Here is a 24,468-nt window from a genome sequence, read left to right on the forward strand (position 1 = left end):
CTTATGTAAGGTCATGAAATTAGGGTCTATTTGCACCCATGTGGTCCATGAAAGCAAAGACTTTAGACTCCAATTATTTCTCCCTACTTATAGCATGTGATCTTACTTACAAGTTAACAAGTCTCCACCATACAAATGTTGACTAGAGCCGTTAAAGAAGCTTCAAATCCTTAACTTCTACTTACAAAGCCCCTTAACTATGATCCCTTTTTAAGAGAATTTTCTTAGCTCCAATCCATTATATCATAATTTTTTATGGCTTATCTCAATAGGGATTCTTTAGTATTAGTAGCTTTTTGGCTCCGTAAATATGTGAGTTGTGACAAAATTTCGTGAACGTGCATAAATTTACACGAACACTCTGAAGTGTTGCTTTTAATTTGCCATGCCGATGACAATGCGTTTTCATAAAGGGATAATGTAGGTCTCACCATGGATGTAGGGGAAGTTTTGGGGCTCTTTCATGCTATTATTAACTCGGTACATGAATTACAACTTGAACCGACTATTTCCATAAAGGCAAAAAAAAATACTATTGAGTTTGGTGTGTTGTCTGATTGTAAGCGTTGTTTTGATTTATATTTTAAAAACTCTCATATTGTGTTTAGGCAAAGACAAGCAAATAAGATCATTCATGGTTTACCACCGGTAGCCACGTCCATAAGTAACTCGAATATTTTCATTGATGTACATGTATTACACACTTGAGTATGAATGAAATGCTACAAACATCATTTTATAAATATAAAAAAAGACTCAGTTGGTTAAATGTCAGGCTCTAAACAAAAAGATGAAAACATTTAAACCTGACTCACGACTTTATACACGTTTAATGATGAATAGATATTGCACATCTTTAAGAATTTCCCTACTTTATATTATAATCTCAAAACAAAGTTAACATCATGTATATATTTTTCTTTCTGAGGGAACAGCATGTATATTTTGTGACGCACATTTGCTAAAGACATGATGATATTTATCAAATTGTACAAGAAATTATTTATACTTCATATCACATATCACATAAAATCGACAACATGTTTGACAAAGACTATGACTACCAAGTACCAATCTATCATTACAATTCCCTTTAATAAATATATGCTAAAGTAAAAAGCCAAGATCAAAACATTACATTGGTTTTAAATTTTATATAAGAATTTAAGGAATGTGCACCGACAATATAATAAGTTAGTTTAAATATGTTTTTTTTACAGGGTTTAAATATATTTTTATCCTTAACAATTATACAACTTTTTGTTTTGGTTGGTTTAATTTTTTTTTTTTTTTTTGCTTTTGATCTTTGCTTTTAGTTTTTGTTGCGTTTTAATTGATCAATATTTGATTTTTTATCTCTCCAATATTTAAACCTAAACATTTTACACAACTAATTATATCTCATTATATAAATATTTATTAAAATATTTTAAATAAAATAATAAAGTAGGAGTAAAATCATACTAAGATGTGTGTGCGTCTGAATGATAGAATGCATTGTAAAATTTTCTACATAATTTTACAGGTTCATCCATGTAACTCAATAAAAGGACAAAGATTCTCTCACATCACTTATTGCCATGTAAAAGAGATACACAAATATTAAAAAGAAAATAGTAGGCCAAATGATTGATACAATAAAAAAAACAAGTGTAAATCAGAAGAGAGGGAAAATGTGAAAGTGATAGAAGAGATAATAAAAATGAGAACACCAATACTCTTATAAGATTAATAAATACAGTCTTTTGGTCCAAGACAAAATCTGCATTGATGTTGAAACATAAGATTCTCAATTCTCAAACATTGATTTGCTTGTGTTTTATTTGTCACAAAGGTGACCAACTAGTTGCTCTAAGCTGTGGAAAAGCAAGAAGCTCAATGTAAAACTGGTCAGATAGATGGTTGTTCTTTTGGCCTCCACAAATGCGTATATCGTTAGAGAGACAACTACCAAACGATGGTTTTGTATTTTTAAAGGCTTCAAGAGATAATTCTCGAAGGTTATTTTCAGACAAAGAACAAAGAAAATTGTTGTTTTGACATCCATAGTTTCTTCGAAACACATAGAAATGACCAAAACACCCAGCAGTAGTTAACTACAACCGATTTTCAGCTTTGAAACCAGTGGTAGTTAACTACCGCCAAAGTGTTTTTGGTCATTTTCATGTATTTCTAAGAAACAATGGATGTTAAAAGAGCAACACTCAAGAACAAATAGGGGGGCCAAAAGAGCTACATCTAATGCTCAAGCCATAGATTTGTTTTCACACTCAACAACTATAGGTGGAGCTAGTAATTTCTCCTGCAGAACCTTGACTTGGCATCACCCTATGATATGAACGGTTCCTCAATATTAATTTATTAGGGTATTTATTTATGTCTAATGATGTGACTTTTAGTTAGAATTGAGAGAAAAGGGTACTTACTACATATGTTTATTCACAAAAAAATCAATTGTTTATTTATATCTATGTTAATAGTAGCTTATAACCCATTGCCATTAGCATAGTCAACCACCAAAAGAAATTGCAACAACCACACACAAAGAAAGAAAGCATTGTTCAATAATATCACTTTTCAAATAAACTAGCATGGAAAATCACCATGCACCTAAAAACACTGATTGAGTCACAATATATAATATGATATATAATATACATTTTGAATAACCATTCTAGTACTTGTCATGAAATTACATTGATTCTGGAAGACATTTTGTGAAGCTAAATAATTTAGGACAAATGCACAACAGAAATTCAAGAAAGATTCAATAATGCCTCAATAAGGCCTCAAATTGTAGAAGGATTCATTCCTTGAAAACCTATTTCCTTGGAAACTTCATTCTTTTTTCACATCTCTCTTCTTCTTTTTTCCCTTTCTGCCTCTTTGGCTTGTTTGCTCCTTGATAACTTCAAATGTGCATTAAATCATGAATGAACCTAAGATGATGGCACATTAAAATGGAAAAGCCATGATATGACAAACGCAAAAACCATACAAGCTAGCAGAAAATTCAAGAAGCGATGGCCATGCCAAAATCTTTGAGTTTCTGCTGTAGGAACGGCTGTTGAGAGTGTGGATGATGCGGTCGCGTTGTTATTCTCGCTCACATGCTCTGTTAAATCCTCAGTTGGACTGTAAACGTTCCGTGCAACCGAATGACAAATTTCACAGGTCCTATAAAAAATTTAAACACAGAAGATAATTAGAAAATTTCTATGTTCCTCCCCCAAAACCACTTCATATATAATCATCATCATCATACATTAAGGGCAATATGATCAGTGAACCAAATGTGGATGTTACAGACACGCAAGCAAACTAAGAGCTAAGGTCATATCATAATGACGAACGAACTAAAAAATATGGATGTTACAAACAAGCAAACTAAGAACTAAAGTCATATCATTACAACGAACGAACTCAAAAGTTGAAACATCGTATAACATAACCCTTTGAGTCATCTGCACACACATCATTAGTGTTGAACAGTGGAGCAATTACTCTCAAACTATTGAGAAAAGAGTTGATTTAAATTCAATAATGTCAATCTGAACCATACGTTAACATAACGGTTTATACTAAGCTGTCATGACAGATAGATTTGACCATCCATTAGCCTAATTTGAAACTCTATATACAAGTCTATATATTAGTAAAACCAAAGCTCTATATCAAAAATAGATAAAGTTCTAGGATGCGTTAAGCATGATATTAAAGAATCTAATATGGAGTTGGAACTTATTGATTCAGGCCACCCACTGTATTATCCACGCACCAAGCCCAGTCGTGCTAGGTGTGATGAGGTATATTGGAAAAAACTCAAGTCTCACATTGAAAAGAGATAAAGCTTGAAAATAATTTATAAAGATTGAAACCTCTCACCTTCAAAGCTGGTTTTGTAAAGATGAGATAGACTCAATATATAAAAAAAAAACTAATATTATAGCTTCCTATTACAAATTCACAACTGTTTTTGTGCAAACCATTCAGTGGTTTCAATATTCCAAAACAAAGGAAAAGAAGATATCATGAATTATTTGCCACCAATGAAGGTACCAATCACAACATACAATAAAGAAGATTCCAAAACTGATAAGATTCAAATTCTGTTCCATTAAAAGTTTATAATTTAGCAATGAAATAATGCACTTGGATGGATTTGTTGTTCAAATTCTATTCTAACCACAGATCCTTCCTCAACAAAAGGGCCCAACAAAATGCTGCTTTTGAATTGACAAAGAAGCAAGGACAGTTTACCAGTCAATCAATAATAAACTATGTCCATTCAAGTATTAACAAAGCACAGAAAACTACTTGTTTGTATTCAATTTCAGACTTTAAGGATTGAAATTAAAATTAAGGAAAAGCACTGTGCCACTGTGTAAAAGTCATAGATGTTATGAATTTCTGCAAGTGACACTGCAGAACCAGTACATAAAGTATAGATATATTTTACCTCAAAGAACAGCAACAAGAATCTGGACAATTGTACTGTCAATTCAGTACTCAGTAGCTTGTAGTACTTACAAATCACAACAAATATGCAATATAAACGTTGTCATCTATGAAATACAAACACCTGACACAAAACTAACATGTCGACACCGATAATAATTGACTGCAATCATATGTGCCGGTGTCGTGTCGCACATGCCTTTGATCATAAGGGTTGGTGCTATGGAGTTGTCATCATATATCTTAAATTAATAGATTATTTGGAACCAGTGATTTATTATATGGATTAAAATATTCTATGTGGCACATCAGCAAGCAACTATCATCCACCAAGATATTTATATACATGAATAGCAGTCAGAAGGGGTCAAATCTCAACTTTAAAAGAGATAAAAAAATAAAAAAAAAAACAATTTAGAAAGAAGAGTAATATAGAGATTCCTAAATTTCAGAAAAGGAAGAAAGCAACAAAGAATCCCACTGCACTATGACATGTCAGCAAATCAGTGAGACTGACTGATGCTTTAAGCCTTTATTTTTCCATCACCTTCTTTAAATTATTTAATCTTCTATGTCTTTCCCCTTTATTGAAGAAATAATTGAGCTTGCTTCCTTGCAATTTTGTTCTCTTAACATTCTAAATTATGCTTCCAAATACTTTTTTTCATCATCTTATACATCTTTACACTCATCATCAATTAAACAATCCATATCACCAATTACAGAACTTCAATCAATTTCACACTCTAATAATCTATATCGCACCGACATTTCAGATCTAAGTCGTATCCGACACAAACACGACACTGACTCATATGGTTACGTTCAATCACTACCACATTCTCAAATTATTACGAATTATTGCGATACCTACGTGTTAGTGTCGGTGTCTACGCCTCATAGATAATAATTGATTTCCCAAGTAAACATAAAACCACAAATAATTGTGAGTCCTTCTATCATCATCTAGATAATCTCACAAAATTGAGAAATTTCTCAATCAATGCCATTAATCAACAAAAGGGTGTCTAAAGTTTATCTAAAAGCTTCAAAATTTATCAAAAAAAACTAAATTTAACAATCAAAACTAAGAGAAAAACAAGGGTTTCAATTCAACTGACCTATTTCCCTTAATCTTGAACCAAGCCTCAGCACAATTCTTATGAGCAGCAGCTAAATCCTCTTTACAAGAACAGCCCAATTCAATTGGAGGACCAGATTCATGGCTTTCACTTTCCAAACCCATATGACAAATCCTACAATCTTTCTCCACTTTAGCCAAATGCACCTTATTCTCAGGAACCCTCTCAATTCTAATTTCAACATCAACAGAACAATCAGTAACAGAAGAAACTCTTCCAGAATCATGAACACAACCAAGTTCAGGATCAGAAACACAAGCAAAAGTGTAATCATCATAGCTTGAACCACCATTTGTTGAATAGAAATGAGAATAGTTTGAACCACCATCGTCTGCATCAGAGAAACATACACTTCCTTCACCACTCACATCACTTCCATGATGATGATGATGGCGATGAAGATGATTTTCTTGCTCTAAATCAACATGGGCCATTTGTAAATTTGACATTTTTTTTCAGAAACAAAAAAAAAAAAAAAAACAGGGTTTTCTCAGAAACTGAAACAGAACATGAAATGTCTCAAACTTTGTGTAATACGAGAAAACATAAACACATATTTATAAACATAAAAAAAATGTTTTTTTTATAAAAAAAACTAATGAAGCAGTTAGAAAAAACTGGATTAGGTGAATATATATTTCAAACCCATTAAAGCAAAGTTCCAAAAGATTCAAGTTTTGGAACAGGTTGAATGATTTTGTTACTATGGTGGGGTTGAAGAGAATAGAGAAAGAAAGAGTGAAGTGTTGTTGTGGAAGAAGGCAGAGACAATGACACTGCCAACAAGAACAGAAACGTGCTGTGAGAGCACACAGAAAAACTCTCTTGAGATGACATTGCATTGATAAAGGAGTGAGGTATCAAGGGAAAAGGAAAAAAAAATTAGGATATAAATTATTTAATATTCCCTCATCATAGTAATTTAATATCTTCTACTTTATCTTATGATAATCATAAATATGTTAATACTTTATTATTAAGAAATATAGTTAATACTTTGATAATATAATCTAATGAAGAGTATTAGTATTGTCTATTTTATTTGTACATTTTATTGATTTTTGTGAAATAATCAACATCTCTTATACTTTGGGATGGAGAGAGTGACTAATTTGAACCGCGACACGTGAAAAAGTCATATAAATTCTACGGATTTATTTAGGGACGACAAAGAACCTCGCTGGATTGATATGTATAACTTATCTTTTTTGACAAATACGATTAAGATTTCAAATGTGTCATTATAACACTAACACAATGGGGTGTTAACGAGGCAGACACGTTGGCTCGTTAGGTGAAAATAATTTTTTTTTTTTAGAGAAAGGTGAAAATAAAATTAAAAGGTTATTTTTCACTTTTTCTAATATAAGTCATAACTCATTTTCATATATACATCTTGCTTAATTGCTGCGAGTATAATCTATTATTAATTATTTCAAATTACTTATCATAATTCATCCACATGATTGAGTCTAGCAAAATTGACTAAACTCTGTGATAAACTAATATTTAAATTCATTTTGAAAGAGACATCCATCACGAAAAATACTTATATAGACACAACTATAAATAAAATGCATTTTGGCACACACGTATAAAAGTACTTATCTGGGGATACAAGATTGCTTTTGATTCGAGATCGGGAGTCAGTTTTTGGTTCAAGTTTGGTTTTGGGCTTTTTTGGTGTTCTTTCGGTGGACCGGAGGTTGAGAGGTGGTGGAAGCTGCTTGATCTTTAGAATAATGGCTCAACTTTGGTGATAAGGACGATGTGTTTCTTTTAGACGTGGATTATCCGGGGATGAGTAGTGGTGAAGGGTGGTTTGAATATCGTTTTTTCAGTGCTCGCTTTAGTGAAGGAGTCTGTTATAGGTGGTGATGTTTTATTTGGTGTTTATTTTCAGGTGTTCCGCCTATATACGACGTCTTTTGTTGTATTCTTGAATCACAGGTCTTTGTTGTATTCTTGAATCACAGGTCTTTGTTCGTCTTGAGCAGAGATTTGGTTGTTAAATAAAATTTGTTGTTTCAAACAAAAAAAAGTACTTATCATTTAATCATTTAAAATAACATATTATTTAAGTGTTTCTTCTTTTACCATTTTTCCCAATTGTGTGAGTGTACTCAAATAAAATTATTTGTGGTTGTGACTAAACAAATGTTCCTCCATCCATCACACCTCAAACATAATTGCTCCTAGTGAAGAGAATCTATGGCAAATCAACCCAAAAAGAGAAACTCATTCTTTTTTTTTTTTGGTCTGGTAGCCTAGTGGCTAGATTCACACTTGTTGTATTCTTGAATCACCGGTCTTTGTTCGTCTTGAGCAGAGATTTGGTTGTTAAATAAAATTTGTTGTTTCAAACAAAAAAAAGTACTTATCATTTAATCATTTAAAATAACATATTATTTAAGTGTTTCTTCTTTTACCATTTTTCCCAATTGTGTGAGTGTACTCAAATAAAATTATTTATGGTTGTGACTAAACAAATGTTCCTCCATCCATCACACCTCAAACATAATTGCTCCTAGTGAAGAGAATCTATGGCAAATCAACCCAAAAAGAGAAACTCATTCTTTTTTTTGGTCTGGTAGCCTAGTGGCTAGATTCACACACATTATGTATGGAGAAGTGGGGAATCCGGGGTTCGAACCCCGGCCCCTGCACATAATATCCCTGGTAGCTACCAACTGAGCTACACTTACGGGACAAAGAGAAACTCATTCTATTTCAAACTAAATAACGTTTTATTTTTTTCGTTTTAATGAAAAGAAAAAATGTTTTTAAAAAAATGAAAAGAAATAATAATATTAGTTAAGTGGCTTTTAATTTTTACAATAAAACATTTAAACACTTCATGTAACAGGCAACAATTATTTTACGATAAAAAAATCCCCCTCAAAAATATTATTTTAAGATGATAGTTAATAATCTAATGATAAATAAGAGAATTTTTTTATGATAATGGTTAATAATCAAATGATAAATAAAAATATTGTTCGGTCATGTAAGTACAACACAGTTGATAGTCGTAAAAATGTAAATATGCAAATGTTTGGATTCAAATCACGTGTTTTCCATTTCTCCACATTTAATATTATGAGTCTAACCATCTAAATATTTAACTAAAAGAATTATTTCGTAAGTGCAGATCATATGTTATAAGAGGTTGCTAGAACATTTAAGTCTATCTTAAACATGAAAAAATTTATGGTCTTGACGATGAAGTTTTATTTTGAAAATTAAAAACCACTAAAATGTTATTTTGAAAATTAAAAGCCACTCGTATAAATTTCTATTATATGAGTTTCAATATTCGAATCAAAATTAAGCTTTATATAATATCACGTTCTTTAACTATTTTCCTAGCTCCCCACTAAAAAAAACTATTTTCCTAAGGCCTGCTCAACTTATAGAATAATATTAATTATTATTTTTTACTAAAAAATATCATGGAAATTTACTAATATAATATGAGAAATACAATCCAAAATCTCGATGTGAGTAAGATATCAATACACTAGCAAAAGTGTGAGCCCTTCCATTAGTTGACAGCCTTAGAAAAAACAAATTTACAGAAATTAGACAACATTTTACATTCTTCTAAAATTAGAACAATATTTTAAACCATTGAATTTGTAATTAAGTGCATTGTCTGCCACACTTGTTTATAGTCCATTTAAACAATAGCCACCTGAAACTCAAGAGCAGCAAACCATTTCAAAGTGCAGAACTAAAGACTAGACATCCATTGAAGGGCATCATATTCTAAGTGCAGGTTATACACAAAAACAAATTAGATACTTGTACTTTGACTTCTGTTAAAAATATGGGTTATGTTAACAAGTTTCATAATCATAAATTTTAGCATTTTTTATAATCTTAAATTCGAATGAAAAAAATAATCTAACAATTAATTACTGACATTCAGCATTAAAAAAACCTTCGAGTATCAACATATCACATTATTTTTTGAACAAAAGATACATAACTGTTTTGAGAGTAATCGAGGACATAGTTTTCTCAATTCACTAGAATTTCTAAAATTGTAGGGTCGACCTTAACTTTTTTTTGTTTGTTTGTTAATCTTCCGATTTTTAGAGAAATATAAAAAAAGCTGTCACTTATTGAAATATACATATATCCACTAACTTGAATAAAAATTTGCGATGATATACAAGAAAATAGAGGAAGAATTCTGGATTCAAACTTCAATCATACTTTGTGCATATGTCAAAGGTCAAGCCATTTGAGCTCACCTAGCTTTCTGATTCATTTATCCTCAAGAATCTTATTTATTATCCGGATCATTATCGTAAAATAGCTTACGTTAAACATAGATTTCTAAACTACCAAAAAAAGAAAAAAAAAAAGATTTTTTGTGTCTTGCATGATTGCTACAAGAACCAAACAAAAGATGAGAAAATGAGTCACACATAACATGATCGGTCCTGCTTTTTTAAACACTAATTAAAAGGCTAACAATTATGTGGCAATTTTTTTTTTTTTTTGAAAGAATTGTGTGGCAATATTTAATAAGCAAAATAATAATAGAATAAAAATGAAGATATGTTAAAGAAGTTTTATAATGTTTTACTTCATCCGTCTTAATTATACGTCGTTTTGAAGAAAAAATATTATCCTAAATTATATGTCGTTTTACAATACCAATGAAATATTAATGTTACTTTTCCTATTATATCCTTAGCTATTTATTATTCTTTCTTCTTTCAATTCTTTAATTTATCTTTCGCATACCTTTATCAAGGGCAATTTTATAAAATCACTCGTAATATCTATTTCCCATACAAAATTAATTACATTTCTTAATACGTGTGAAATGACCAAAGCATCATATAATTTGGGAAGGAGGAAGTAGATAACTATTGCGGCCGCTCGAAGTTTTCAAACATTGCAATTTTCAAAAAAACTTCCATCTAAAGATTGTTCAAGAAGTTTCAAGATCAGCAGTTATCCACTTTGAAGCACCAAAATTTCAAAGTTCAAAAATAAGAAGTTACAAAGAAAGTTTTTTCTTAGAAGTTAGAAGACACATACATAACACACATGTAGTTACTTTACTTCCAATCTATAACTTGTAAACTCAAACTTCATGCCAAGAAGTTCATTTATGTTCGACAAAACTACGCCTACTAATAGAAACACATTCGTCCTCCCAAGATAATACTCTTACTAGCAACGTTGAAAGAAAGATGTATGAAACTCGCCTATCTTAATATATATTTTTCCTTTTCGCACACTTGTGCCTTTGAGTCATGATTGTAGACTTGTTGCACGTATACCTATCATCTAAGAACCCCTCGTAAGGATCTAATTACTCGAATGCTAGATTTCTCGTCGAGTTCATTTGTTGTAGAGAAAACATTTTGAATCAGCAAAATTGCACGCCCAATGGGACATTAATTTGAGATAGTTGTGTCATGTTTCTAGTTATTTGAAACGCATAAAAAAATATAGTATGGTTCCTCCTAGAAGAAGAAATGCTCACGAAAATAAAAATTTGAATGACGATGAACAAGAGTTGAGTTTGCCTCTTAGTGTTGATTCAATTCCTCAAGGGAAATTATCTTCGAATCTTGTTATTAGTCAAATTGAGAATGGTTTTGGATCGAATAAAATATGCATTTGTAAAGTTCTTGTAAAGTGGAGGTCATAAAATGCCTCCTCCTGAATAAATTCTTGTAAAGTTCATAATAATTTTGGTCATCACACTAAATCTTGTGTTCGTTTCAGGGATACAATCCAAAAAGCAATCGAAGAAGGACACTCAGTCTTCAAAGATAAGCCAAAACTATTAATGAAAGTTGACGAAAATCCTTTCCAACACAGAACTTCTTCAACATATATATTTTGAACCAACACCAACAACTAACAATGTTGACTTTGGCTAATTAAAAAAAATTGTACAAGTTCATTCAATTTACATTTTTTGAATTAGATTAGATAATTCAAAGCTTGAATTTAAGAATATAATTAATTTCTGAAGTGTTTTTTTTCTTAATTTTTTTTTTTATTAATTCATGCATTATACATTTCGTGGTCTAACAATTTTATGATTCTAGTCTTCTTGGCACCTTCTAAAGATAAAAAGAAAAGTAAAAAGGAAAAGAAATTCGTTTATGCATGTAACTCAGAATCTGATTTGGTTTATGTTTCTCATCTTTGGTTTTTGTTCTTTAAATAGCTTTAGGAGGTGAATTTAGAATCCTGCTTAACTTTATCTTTTATCTTTATCAAATTCTTAAACCAACTAACACTTCGAGGATGAAAAAATGTAACTCATAAACCACACAAATTGTCCAATAAATAGTGGAAAATTGTTTGGATTCGCTTTAATTAGCATGTCGAAGGTGGAAGCAACATAATTATATTTATGGTCAAATTAAAGAACCTTATGTCATCATAATGATACCTAAGGGAGTTAGTTATCTTACTATAAAATGATGGTGGGGTACCTTCAATGATGGAGCTAGTACAGATGAATCTTCCAAATAGGTTAGGGGACTAATAAGCTTTTTTTAGTACCTTGTCAATTTCCAAAGGAGTAAATACCTAAACCCGTCCATAAATTTACAAGGATCAGCCAAATTCGTCCTCCAATTTTTTGAAATATCAAATTAGTCCTTGAATTTAATAAACGTCCATCAAATTCATCCCTCCGTTAGTGAGACTGACGTGTCGTCCTGCATGCTGTGCTGTGATATCCACGTGTCATCCAGTCAGCCACGTGTACAAGGACCAATTTGATGGGAACATTACAAATTTCAGTTTTTAACTTTTCACTTACAATTTTTTTTTTCTGTTTTTCCTCTTTTACCCCTCTTTTAAGGATCGATTTGATAGTAACTGTAATAATTTAGGGATTGATTTGATTGAAAATTTTAGAAATCTAGGGACTGATTTGATCGATTTTATTGCAGGGAGTGAATACAAGGAGGTATGGCATGAGAGGACCAATTATTTCAATTGAGAAGTCTACGCAAACACCAATGAGGGGTTCTGCTCCACCACATCCGGCTGCTCCAGGAGTTATTAGAATGCCATATCCAAGTTATGGGTCATCCAGTTCTACTCAACCCTAATTCATGGAGTTTATCCCAACCCTAGGATTTCCAAAGAAGTGATGCTTGATATCTGATTAAATTATGCTTTTGGAAAATCTAATATTTAGACTTGTTTAAATTATGTCCCCTAGTTGGGTTTCTTTTTGGATATGTAATATTTAATGACTTGTTAATACCTCATAGCTGGATTGCTTTTTGCCTATGTAATGTTCTTGCACTTGTAGTGCAATGACTGAATTATGACTTATTTGATGGTATAATCAAGGATCAAATTGTGTCTCTTTACTATTTTACTTTATTTTGCACATATATGCACCAAACATCATATTGACATCTATTTAAATAATTCAAGGACTTATTTAATGATATTTTTATATAATGTAGGGATCGATTTGATACTTAGGCAAATAATTTAAGGACTAATTTGATGGAAATATTTCGACAGAAAGGTTACATTCATTCATCTTCAACCTCTTTTCATTACAACAATACACATACCTAGTACAATACAGTAGCATGTTAAACAACTCAAACAAGCAAATTATGACTATCAAATACTTAATCAACCTAAGCTCACTTCCTACACAATCAACTTTGTCCATCAACCTTGCCTTCCAAACCTCTTCATTGCCACTTTCCTTAAGCTTAACCATGGACTGAAACTTCTTCATCAATCTTGTCTTTCTTCCATGACCATCACCAATTCCATTGTTTTTAAAGTAACCTAGTTCTTCAGCTTCATCAACCCAGACAAAAAATTCACAATTTTGAACATCATCATGTACAAAGACAATTCTAAATCAGTAGAAGTTAAACAAACCATTCAAACGTCACACAATAATGGTTAAACAAACTTCAAGTACTCTCACATCACCATTGAACATAGAGCTTGAAGATGAAGACCAACTATTATAACTGTTTTTGCCCATACGCTCACAACTCATCATTTCTGAACACCAAAGCTTGAACAATCTTTGGGGATTTTTGGATTTTGAATTCAATAAAAAAAAACTAGGTTTTGAAATTTTTTGAATTGGGGAAGAACGTTGTCAGCAATTAATGGAAGAAATTTTGAGGATTTTGAACTTTAGGTGGCAAATTATAAAATTAGGGTTCCAGTTTTATAGATTTGGGGAAGAAAGAGACGTTGGGTAACAATTATTTTTCTGCAAAAGTGTGTTCGAATTTTCTGTAAATCAATCAATTTGGTCCTTGGAAATTTTGTCATTTTCGGCCAAATTAGTCCTTGCTTGCGTGACATTTTACATGACAAGTCTTGTGAGAGGTTAACAGTATATGTCACTTCCGTTAACAGGCCAACTTAACGGAGGGACTGATTTGATTGATATTTGGTAAATTCAAGTATGAAATAGACATTTCAAAAAATTTGAGAACGAATTTAACTGGTCCTTTCAAATTTAAGGACGAACTTAACTATTTACTCATTTCCAAAGTTATGTGTATCTTAGGAGGAAATCCATGTTTTCTTATAGAAGTTTCAATATTGCAACAAGATTATTGTGTAAGATCCCTCGTGTCTAGGCATTTTATAAAGCTGAGCTAATCAGTTGAACTTGTTGAATAGAACATGAATTTCGTTGCTTAGCTTAGCTGCATGTTGAATATGTACACTTAGGCCATGTTTGTATTGAGCTTATTTTGAGTTTATGAAAAATAGCTTATGCAAATAAATAAGTTTTTATTTTAATTTATAAGCTCTTACTAACGAAAATTGTATCTTCATAAACTGTTTTTTCATAAACTACCTTAAAAACTTATAAATAATACATGTTTTTTTTTTAAGAAACTTATAAATAATACATAAAAACTTATTTATTTGCATAATCTGTTTTATATAAGCTCTAAAATAAGCTAATCCAAACGGTCCCTTAATACTGAAATCATAAATTGCAAGTAGGAACGCATGTTTTTTAAAGTAATTTTGCATTGAAAAATAGATTTTTTTTTTTTGGGACTAGGATTGTGCTCCTACCTCCACTGTTAAGGTAAGTATTCAAATTTTCTTCTTCTTTTAAGATCATCGAGATGATTAAACAAAGTGAAATGTTACGAGTGTCTCTGGAGCATTCTTTAAGGATTTTAAATTGTAACTTTTTATAAAAACACGCGTATATAATGCATTGGAAATTGAACTATTTATCTTTTTTAAAGAATAATTCCTTAATTTAGAATTCTTAAAGAGTGCTCAGGATAACTTGTTATCAAAACCTTTAAACTAATATTACTCCCTCCGTCCCGGAATAACTGACCTATTTTCTAAAAAAAAGTGTCCCAAAATAACTGACCCATTTCAATTTTCAATACAACTTTCATAATTCCCAATACAATATAACACTAAATAATACTACTTTTATCATTCCCAATACAATATATTCCACTTTCCCCTTTATTTATACATTTTTCTTAATCTGTGTGAAAAACAAAAGTAGGTCAATTATACTGGGACGGAGGTAGTATTAACCAACTCAATACAAGTTAACCATTGTACTTTGTACGAGGTAACCAGCTTTGCATTTTAATCTTAATTATTATCTGATGACTTTCTTAATAAACAACTTAAATTGCCTTGGTACCTTCCTAGCTGTACAATGAATTATAACCTCCAATTCAAGCGTACATTAATTTGTTTTTTTTTTCTTCTTTTCTTTCTAACATACCACTAGGAGTTGGAGCTATGAAATACTCCCTCCGTCCCATAATATAAGCAAAAAAAGCTCATTTTCTTTGTCCCAAAATATAAGCAAAAAAGACAAATTTTTATCCTATTTAACCTTGTTTTTAAAAAAAAAATCTCTTTTCCAAGAAAAACTTTTGTTTATTCTCATAAAATTAAATGCAAATTACATTCAATTTTCTCTCTCTTTCATTTTTTCCATAACCAATAGCCAATGAAAATTGTTTTTACATCTTCCTATAAAACTTTTTCCAAAGAAAACACAAAAAACTATACTCCAAATTCTTATGTTTTAGATTTCTTAATAAGCGTGATTTTTTTTGCTTATAATTTGGGACTGAGGGAGTAAGTCTTAAATAATCTTCATTAAAGAACCCCCCTATTGACAGAATTTATTTTTGGACCCCAGCGCATTATATTTTTTTGTGGGCCTAGGTTACAATCTTCAAGACCCCATATTTTTTTGTAAGCTGATAACTTTATTTTAAGAAATTTTTGTTATTTAACCCCTAAATATTATTCCTCTCCCCCTAAACCTCCTAAATTTCAAGTTTCCCTAGATAGATATGTGCAAGAGAGATGCAATGTCATCCCATAAGTCATCTCACCAAATGACATGTATGAATCCGGTTTCAAATAATCTTTCAAATTGCAAGTATACGGATGACATAATACCTATCCATTCTCATCCCTAATGCTTACTCTTATTACAAATTGAATGAATGTTTAAGGTCGGAAATAATCAATATTTAACAATAAAAATGTTTTACTCAACCAATAGAAGTTGGTTTAGTGGATGAGGTGTGATTCCCAGAATATGACGAATTAATATTTGAATCTCAGTTGGAAGAGATATTCACATTTAATATCTTACGTATACCTAGTAATATTTTGTCGGGTCAATAGAACTTATAAGAAACTAAAAAATTAACAAACAGTTTTTATGATTAAATATGCAAATTGTCTTCTCAAATTTAGTGAACTCGTTTTTAATTACCTCAGATTTCATGATCATCCCATACTCAAACCAACATATAACAATGCAATTTTGAGCTTCTTAAAAAAAAAAGCAATGCAATTTGAAAATTTAATTGAAAAGTTTATTAACACATAAATTAAAAAAAAAATTCTTTCCAAGTTGCACCTTAAAGACACAAATTAATGAACCTATATTCTCTTAGAAAAAATCAAGCTATAAGTAGAAATTGTCTTAAAAGTTTGAACATTCAATTTCTTAAAATTCTTAAAAGCTTAAAAATTGATTTTTTTTTACTATGAAATTTCTACTTTAAATTTCTTAACATATATCTTTAATGCGCAAAAGTTAACATCAGCCTATTAAAAAATAGAAAATACTATAAATTGGTGGGTTTGTAGATAGTATTTATTTATTTATTTATTTATTTATTTTTTTATCTTTTTTAGAATAGGTTTGCTAGATAGTTGAGTGATTTGGAAGATTAATTTGTCTCCAAAGACACACCGACCGCGGCTAAATTGCGTCCTCGTTCATCAAAACTGAGAAATCTTGGTTATGAAGATAATATTAAGAACACAGCCAACCTATGTGTCTTACTTTATCTATTCATTAATCAGATAGATTTTAAATTAAAGATGTGTATATAATATAGTTCACGTCTACTCCAAAAAATAAAACATGTGGCTTGTGACCTGTCTTATGATTCTATGTTTGTTTCCTATAGACAAAAATGTTTTTTTAAGTACTTGCATGTTTTTCCTCAAAAAAGTACTTGCATGTTTGCACGACAACTATATGCACGAAGAGGAACGAATGATTTATAACCCTTGGATGAATCATGTACAACACTGCCCTTATAACCATTGGATGAATCATGTACAACAATGTGTAATTATATAACTTTGACAAACATTTGATTTATATTTTTAAGATATAATTTCTTTTTTTTTCCTTAATCATTGCCTTAAAAGACCTGTTAGAAGGACCTTATTTCATTTCATCTGCCGTTGATTTCCATGTCGGTTGTTAAGTCGTGTTAAATAGCACCAATCTGTTTTAAATTACCTTAATTTTTGTTTGTTTGTAATTCACCATAATGTTTTTCAAAAATGTAGGTTTAGAAGTAGTGATATGAACATTCTTTCTAATACTCATTCTTTGATTGAATGAAATCTATAAGGATACCACACTTTGGAAATGAGTCCCGTATAAAGTAGTGAGACTCACATGAGTTTCACCCAATAACATAGTGAATATTAGAAAGAGAGTGTTTCTAACATTTTTTGTAGGTTAAAATATGTAATTTGTGGCTACAAATATACAACTTTTTGGTTTTATCTACGTAATATTTTGTTTAGTTTGGTTCTTGTAAATACTTTTTATTTTGCATTTGGTCATTGTTCTTTTGTTTTAATCCGAGCAAAATTGATTTATATTGAAATTGATGCTTGTAATATGCTGAATATTTGATGTTGTTGAAGTTGGTTTTGAAGTTATTTGTAGTTTGTTATTTGTCTCATATTACTCAGGTTTTCGGGCTGTTGAGCATATAAATATGTTTGAGTACCCTCATCCTTTGAGCTACCTTTTAGGATGAGATCAAAGCCTATTTAAAAGATGTAAAGAGTAAAATAAAAAATCAAGTATTCTACATTTTATATGGAGCAATTCTAATATAAATTAATTTTATTAGGACTAAAACAAAAGAATAAGAACCAAAAGCAAAATAAAAAGTATTTGCAAGGACCAAAACAAAAGAAAAACTACAGGTACTAAAATCGAGAGCAAAAACGAATGCATATTTAAATAAAAAATATATCTTAAGTTAAGAAACAACACACAAGAATTTTCATCATTACTGGTAGAAAAATTCAGCCAATAATCTAGGAAATGCACTCCTTTCACATAATTTAAGAATTCGCTAAGATTAATTAAAAAAGGGTTAAATATGTTTTTGGTCCTTATAAAATTGCGACCTTCTAAGTTTAGTCCTTACTTAATTTTAATAGCTTTTTTAATCCCTACAAAAAAATTTTTACTTATAATTTTAGTCCCTGCTAAAATAAATTTTGTTTAATTATTCTTAAACTCTTAAATTTTTTAACGATTTTTTTTTATACAAGTTTAGAATACTATGAAAGGTTCATTTACTAAAATCTATAATTTTTTAACATGAAATTTATACAAGTTTAGAATACTATGAAAGGTTCATTTACTAAAATCTATAATTTTTTAACATGAAATAAATTAAATATGAATTTTTTAAAACGACAAAAGTTTAAGATATAAGTAACAAAAATATGGACGTAGAAATCAAATTTTTGTGATATTTTTTTCGGAGGACCTTTTAATAACGTTCTTAACACGCCTGTAAAAAATTGTTGAAAAACTTAAGAGTTTAAGCATAAATTAAACAAATTTGGATTGAGTAAGGACTAATATTAAGTGCAGAAATTTTTTGTAGGGATGAAAAATGCTATTAAAATTAAGTAAGGACTAAACTTACAAGGTCGCAATTTTGTAGGGACCAAAAACATAATTAACCCATTAAAAAATAATAAAATATATCTTAATATGCATTCTTAAAAAATAACAACTTAAGTTTATTATTTTTAATGAATCGTAGCGAATTCTTGTTTAGTTGTGATTGAAAGTTGTCATAGTGGTGGTTAATTAGCATGGTGATTGGAGGTGGGTGAAGGGGAAGCACTTGGGTGACATAATGTCACCGTGACATTAAATCTGGGCCACACAACACACATTGCCACACAACATCTGGGCCACACAACACATACAACACATCTGGGCCACACAACACAACATCTTTGTGTGGCCTAGATTTAATGTCACGGTGACATTATGTCACCCAAGTATTTTCCGTAGGTGAAGTAGTGGTCAAATATGTGAGAGTAGAGATAGTTATAGTGTTGGTCAATGGCGGTTGAAGTGGTGGTCATATCATTAGAGACAATTTTTTGAGGGATGAACTTAAGGAAAAAAAAAACATATATCTTCATATATTTTGTGTTTTTAACATGTGATTTTTTTCACCATTAGTCCAAGAGAGTCATAAACTCAAAAGTTTGAACACTTGAACTTGGATCTTAGATCAGCCACTGCTTAAATACTATTCCCTTCGATCCTTATTATAAGATAGATTAATTATTTTATGAACCTAAAAAGTCGATTGTTTCTTATAATAAGGATCGAAGGGAATAGTTTAAATTGAAGCTAGTCTATGATGCAGCAAGCACTTTCTATTTGCCCACCCGACTTTTGCCTGAGCTAGGTACCAAACCATTTTTTTCCTTATGAATCCAAACCATCCCTTTGTCTTGTTATAAAAGTAATGATATTTGAACAACTTTTTTTTTGTTGAGAGATTTGAACAACTTTTTGATTACAACTTTTGTAACAACAATATTTTTCTCTAACTCTTACTTAAAAAAAGAGTAAATGATTATTTGGGTCTCTAACTCTACACCTCGTTGTTACAAAGGTCTTTGACTCAAGATTAAATAAAGTAGTCCCTATCCTGAATGTGCAATTCTGTTATCAGTTTAGTCCTTAGCATTAAAAATTTATGTTAACTGATGAGGTGACGTGTATGAGGGAAAACACAAGAACAGGGTTGCTGTTCTGTGCAATTCCCGCCACCGCGACAGATGGCGTGCCCAGCAGGATGAGTATGAAAAAGAGAGTTGTCACAAAACAATTGTTCAAATATCATTTCTTGTAATAATATTCATCGTTGGCATTATTAAAAAGTCATCTTAGGTTTTTGTATTTTTTAAGACAAAAGCATCTTCATTTTCATTTAATTTACTAATAAAAAGTGATCCTAGTCCTAGGTTTTATTTTTCAAAGAAGTTTGTGTTTTCCGCCATTTCGTTGACTTGAAGTGATCTTACCATGTTAATCCCTTATATGCCAACTCAAATCACATTGGAGTTGCTTGCAAGATGAATAGTTTCTAATGGAACACGCAAATGTAAAATGTCAAATCTCACTACTATATATATGTACCATAATAACGAACTATATACATCCAAACAAGTACATATTACATAATTTGATTTTAGAGAAAATTTCTATAGATTCCTACTTAATGAAAATGAAGCTATTCTTGTTTTTGCTAGCATGGGTTATTGCTCTTCTAGCTTCTTCACTGGCTTTTGCTGGTACCGTGGAACACACTTTCAAAGTAATTAATTGGCTACCTTATTTGATTTTCTTTTGCTCCACAAGTTGTGGAATCAATCATTTATAACTTTTGTTGTTTTGTTTGTTTCTATAAGCAATTTTGTGCATGATTGGTATTACGGTGACAAAATCAGCATCACTTTGATTTTCTTTGAAATTATAAAGTGTAGATTTTGCTAAAATCACATGAATAAGTTCATCAAGATTCCATGTCAAAGTCCTTATAATTTCAACCATGCCCTTGTTTGCAACACAAGTACAAAGCTGCTCAACAAATTACGTACAACTCATTTAATGTTGAGACATATATTTTGCCTCTAATTTACATGGAAAAATACATGTTTATAAGTAGTAAAAATAAATTGAGTAAAAAAAAGAATACAAACAAAATATACAGTCATTAAAATTTGCCTAGCTAGTTCTTTTTTTTTTTTTATTTATTTATTATTTTTGACAGAAGCCTAGCTAGAATTTAATAATTACATATTGTTACATTATTGTAGGTTCAAAACATGACTATCAAACGCTTGTGCAATAAGAGAGAAATTGTTGCGGTTAATGGAAAATTCCCTGGACCAAAGATAAACATCCATGAAGGTGACACTGTGATTGTCCATGTGATCAACAATTCACCCTACAATATTACACTTCACTGGTAAACTCTTCTCCATATAAAGGCGAAACATGAGTTGATATACTTTTATAATATTTTACACATTTTTGCACAATTTTATTAGGAGAGATTTTTATAATATTCTAGACATTTCTGCACAATTTTATTTAAAAAATACAAAGGTTAGACATGAGTTGATATAAAAGTAGGGAATAAAGTGTGGTGATTGAAAATTTTATAGGGACTAAAAGCTGAAGAAATTTTTTAGGAATTCGTCAAAAAAAAAAAAGAAAAATTTTAGGAAGACTAAAACGAAAAGTTGATATATTTATAGGGATCAAAAACATATTTAACTCAATTTTTTTACCTAATAAAGTCTTTTGAGATGTAAATATTTTTTTTTAAAAATGTTTTTGTTTCATCTGGGATGTATACATCCAGACAATAAAACATTTTTGCTACATTTCGAAGTTCACTTACAAAAATATTTTCGAAATACAAGGGATGGACAAAGTTGTCGTCATATTTTTCATCCCTAATTTATGTCTTCAATTAATTCTATTTTTCCTAATATTAAAGCTTAATTTTGTGTAAAAATAAGATAAAAATAGTAACTCTGAATTTGTAAATTATTGTTGAATTTAAGAAAATTTATTTTTAATATTTATTTGCAATGTCCTTGCATCATTTGGATTAATGGCTCAATCTGTTTAGAAATATTGGATTTAATTTATGTAGGCATGGAGTGTTTCTACTGTTTAGTGCTTGGGCAGATGGTCCTGAATATGCAACCCAATGCCCTATAATTCCAGGAAACAAGTACACTTATAAATTCAAAGTGACACAACAAGAAGGAACTTTATTTTGGCATGCTCATACATCAGTTTTACGTTCCACAGTTTATGGTGCTTTCATCATTCAACCTCGTTCAAATCGATTTCCATTTCCTAAACCCTACAAGCAAGTTCCTATTATATTAGGTATAAAATTTAGCATTTGATAATTGATATACAAGTCGTCTACTCGTTTTTGACATCTACCACAGGGTCTAGCGCAAGTGTTTGGAGCACAGAGTGTATGTAAGCTCTAGAATACCGAGATTGATTCCTACTAATAAAATAAATTGTTTTTGACATGTCTTTTCTTTAATTTATACAATGTCTCTTCTTTAATTAGAATGTTTTTCTTGCATGAATCGTAGGAATATAATTATAAAATTTGCAATTAATTGAAATTTGAAATATTTTCCATAACAACAAGTGTTATATGTCTTTAAATATAGGTGACTGGTATGATGCTAATGTTGTTGACGTTGAGAATGAAGCACTCGTCACCGGTGGTGCTCCAAATTCATCTGATGCCTACACAATCAATGGATTGCCCGGTGATCTCTATAATTGTTCCAAAAATCGTAAGTGATCACTTTGTAAGAAACAATACATGATCTAGATTTTGAGATTGAGTTAGTCACGGAAACTTGATCCATACTTCATAGGTTTAAATTGATATTGTTGAGTTTGTTAGTCCTTGATCCGCAATAATGTTTTAAGAGTCTTACATCGAGCAGTGATGATTTAAACTCGCTTAATGCCTTTTCAATTGTCGTATTTGTTAGGAAAGTATTGTTCGAAATTTGTGTTATTTTCAAATTTCAATGTAAATTTAACGACATATTTAAAAATACATGATAATCTCTTTTGAAATTTAGATGTGTTCGAGATGAAGGTGAAACCAGGGATGACATACTTACTACGAATAATCAATGCTGCACTCAATAACCATCTTTTCTTCAAAATAGCAAATCACAATTTCACAGTTGTTGCATTGGATGCTGACTACACCGATCTATTCGAGACCGACATCATCGTTATCGCCCCTGGCCAAACAGTTGATGCTTTGTTCACAGCAAGCCAACCTATAGGCTCATACTACATGGCTGCCTCTCCTTACGAAGTTGGTGCCCGTGACTTCGCCAACATCACAACTCGTGGCATTGTCGTTTATGATACCTTATTATCACCACAACTACCTATCATGCCTTCCCTACCACCTTTCAACGACACACCAACGGCTCATAGATTCTATAGCAACATAACCGGCTCGGTGAGGGCACCACATTGGGTTCCAGTCCCACTTAATGTTGATGAACACATGTTTATTACCGTTGGATTGAGCATAGCAAGGTGTGATCCTTCGAACGTCGCCAATGCCACGTGTCTTGGTCCGTTCAACCAGCGATTGTCTTTTAGCATGAACAATGAGTCTTTTGTTATTCCTAAAGGGAGAGGACTTTCTATGTTGGAAGCATTTTTCAACAACGTGAGCGGAGTTTACACCGCCGATTTCCCCAACAATCCTCCGGTTATATTTGACTTCACTAACGCTAACCCGAATTTAAATACGAACCTTTTATTTGCCCCGAAGTCAACCAAGGTAAAGAGACTCAAGTTCAATTCAACGGTGGAGATTGTTTTCCAAAGTACATCACTTGTTGGTTCACAAAACCATCCTATGCATATTCATGGTTTTAGCTTCCACATTTTGGCTCAAGGGTTTGGAAATTTCAATTCCACCACTGACCGTGCCAAGTTTAATCTGGTAAACCCTCAAAGACGTAACACAATTGCTGTTCCTGTGGGAGGATGGGCTGTCATCAGATTTCAAGCAAATAATCCAGGTATTAATTAAACCGCGATAAAAAAAAAGTAAACAAATTGTGACAAAAAAATAGGAATTTTTTTTATTTAATTTCGTCACTATATTTTGATTTTCCCCCCTGCTATTTAATGATCTGTATGTGTGCGCGTGCGTGTTATACTTATGATGATGACAATAACACATTCAAATCGATGAATACCTTTGTATGTTTAATTTACAGGAGTGTGGTTTGTGCATTGTCACATGGAAGATCATGTGTCACGGGGACTAGACATGGCTTTTGAGGTCGAGAATGGACCAACTCCTTCAACTTCACTCCCTCCACCACCTGCTGATCTTCCTAAATGTTAACCAAGTTGCAATGTGCAGGAAGCAAATTAAAGCGGGTTCTTAATTTGTCGAATAAATATAACTATTATGATATTATTTAGGAATTCAATTTCAGATTTGTGTTGTTACCAAACATGTCAGTCTGTAGTAGTATTGTAAACAAGACCAATTCTTCAAATTGTGTGAGAATAAATTGGAGTTGTTCCTGTCATGTAGAAATGTAAGATTTCGAGTAAATTGTGTGTGCATGTAAGTGATGTGATGTTATTAATGTATTTTAATTTTTTTTAAGTTACTTTTTGATT

The 24,468-nt window shown here is 31.1% G+C and overlaps 2 protein-coding genes across 2 annotated transcripts; one reads left to right on the top strand and one right to left on the bottom strand.

Moving 5' to 3' along the window:
- Nucleotides 1-2,557: 2,557 nt before the first annotated feature.
- On the bottom strand, nt 2,558-6,413 carry LOC146907776 (uncharacterized). The gene is made up of 2 exons (XM_085731131.1): nt 5,580-6,413; nt 2,558-3,177 (listed from the first exon to the last, which is right to left on the bottom strand). The coding sequence occupies exons 1-2, from the start codon at nt 6,047-6,049 to the stop codon at nt 2,940-2,942; spliced, it is 708 nt and encodes a 235-aa protein (XP_085587257.1). The 5' UTR covers nt 6,050-6,413; the 3' UTR covers nt 2,558-2,939.
- A 13,996-nt stretch (nt 6,414-20,409) lies between these two features.
- On the top strand, nt 20,410-24,468 carry LOC146907777 (laccase-7-like). Its single transcript, XM_085723944.1, has 6 exons — nt 20,410-20,563; nt 21,066-21,217; nt 21,914-22,155; nt 22,458-22,586; nt 22,884-23,852; nt 24,054-24,468. The coding sequence occupies exons 1-6, from the start codon at nt 20,468-20,470 to the stop codon at nt 24,182-24,184; spliced, it is 1,719 nt and encodes a 572-aa protein (XP_085580070.1). The 5' UTR covers nt 20,410-20,467; the 3' UTR covers nt 24,185-24,468.

The sequence above is a fragment of the Medicago sativa genome, chromosome 7, assembly GCF_051527215.1.
Source record: "Medicago sativa cultivar Bolivia chromosome 7, Bolivia_mono, whole genome shotgun sequence".
Lineage (NCBI taxonomy): Eukaryota > Viridiplantae > Streptophyta > Magnoliopsida > Fabales > Fabaceae > Medicago > Medicago sativa.

Bases quoted from the DNA above. Each gene is read 5' to 3' on its own strand.
- LOC146907777 (XM_085723944.1), top strand. From the start codon at position 20,468: ATGAAAATGAAGCTATTCTTGTTTTTGCTAGCATGGGTTATTGCTCTT. The intron at 21,218-21,913 runs GTAAACTCTTCT...TAATTTATGTAG, and splicing joins TACAATATTACACTTCACTG to GCATGGAGTGTTTCTACTGT. The intron at 23,853-24,053 runs GTATTAATTAAA...TTTAATTTACAG, and splicing joins ATTTCAAGCAAATAATCCAG to GAGTGTGGTTTGTGCATTGT.
- LOC146907776 (XM_085731131.1), bottom strand. From the start codon at position 6,049: ATGTCAAATTTACAAATGGCCCATGTTGATTTAGAGCAAGAAAATCAT. The intron at 3,178-5,579 runs GTCAGTTGAATT...AATTTTTTATAG, and splicing joins TTCAAGATTAAGGGAAATAG to GACCTGTGAAATTTGTCATT.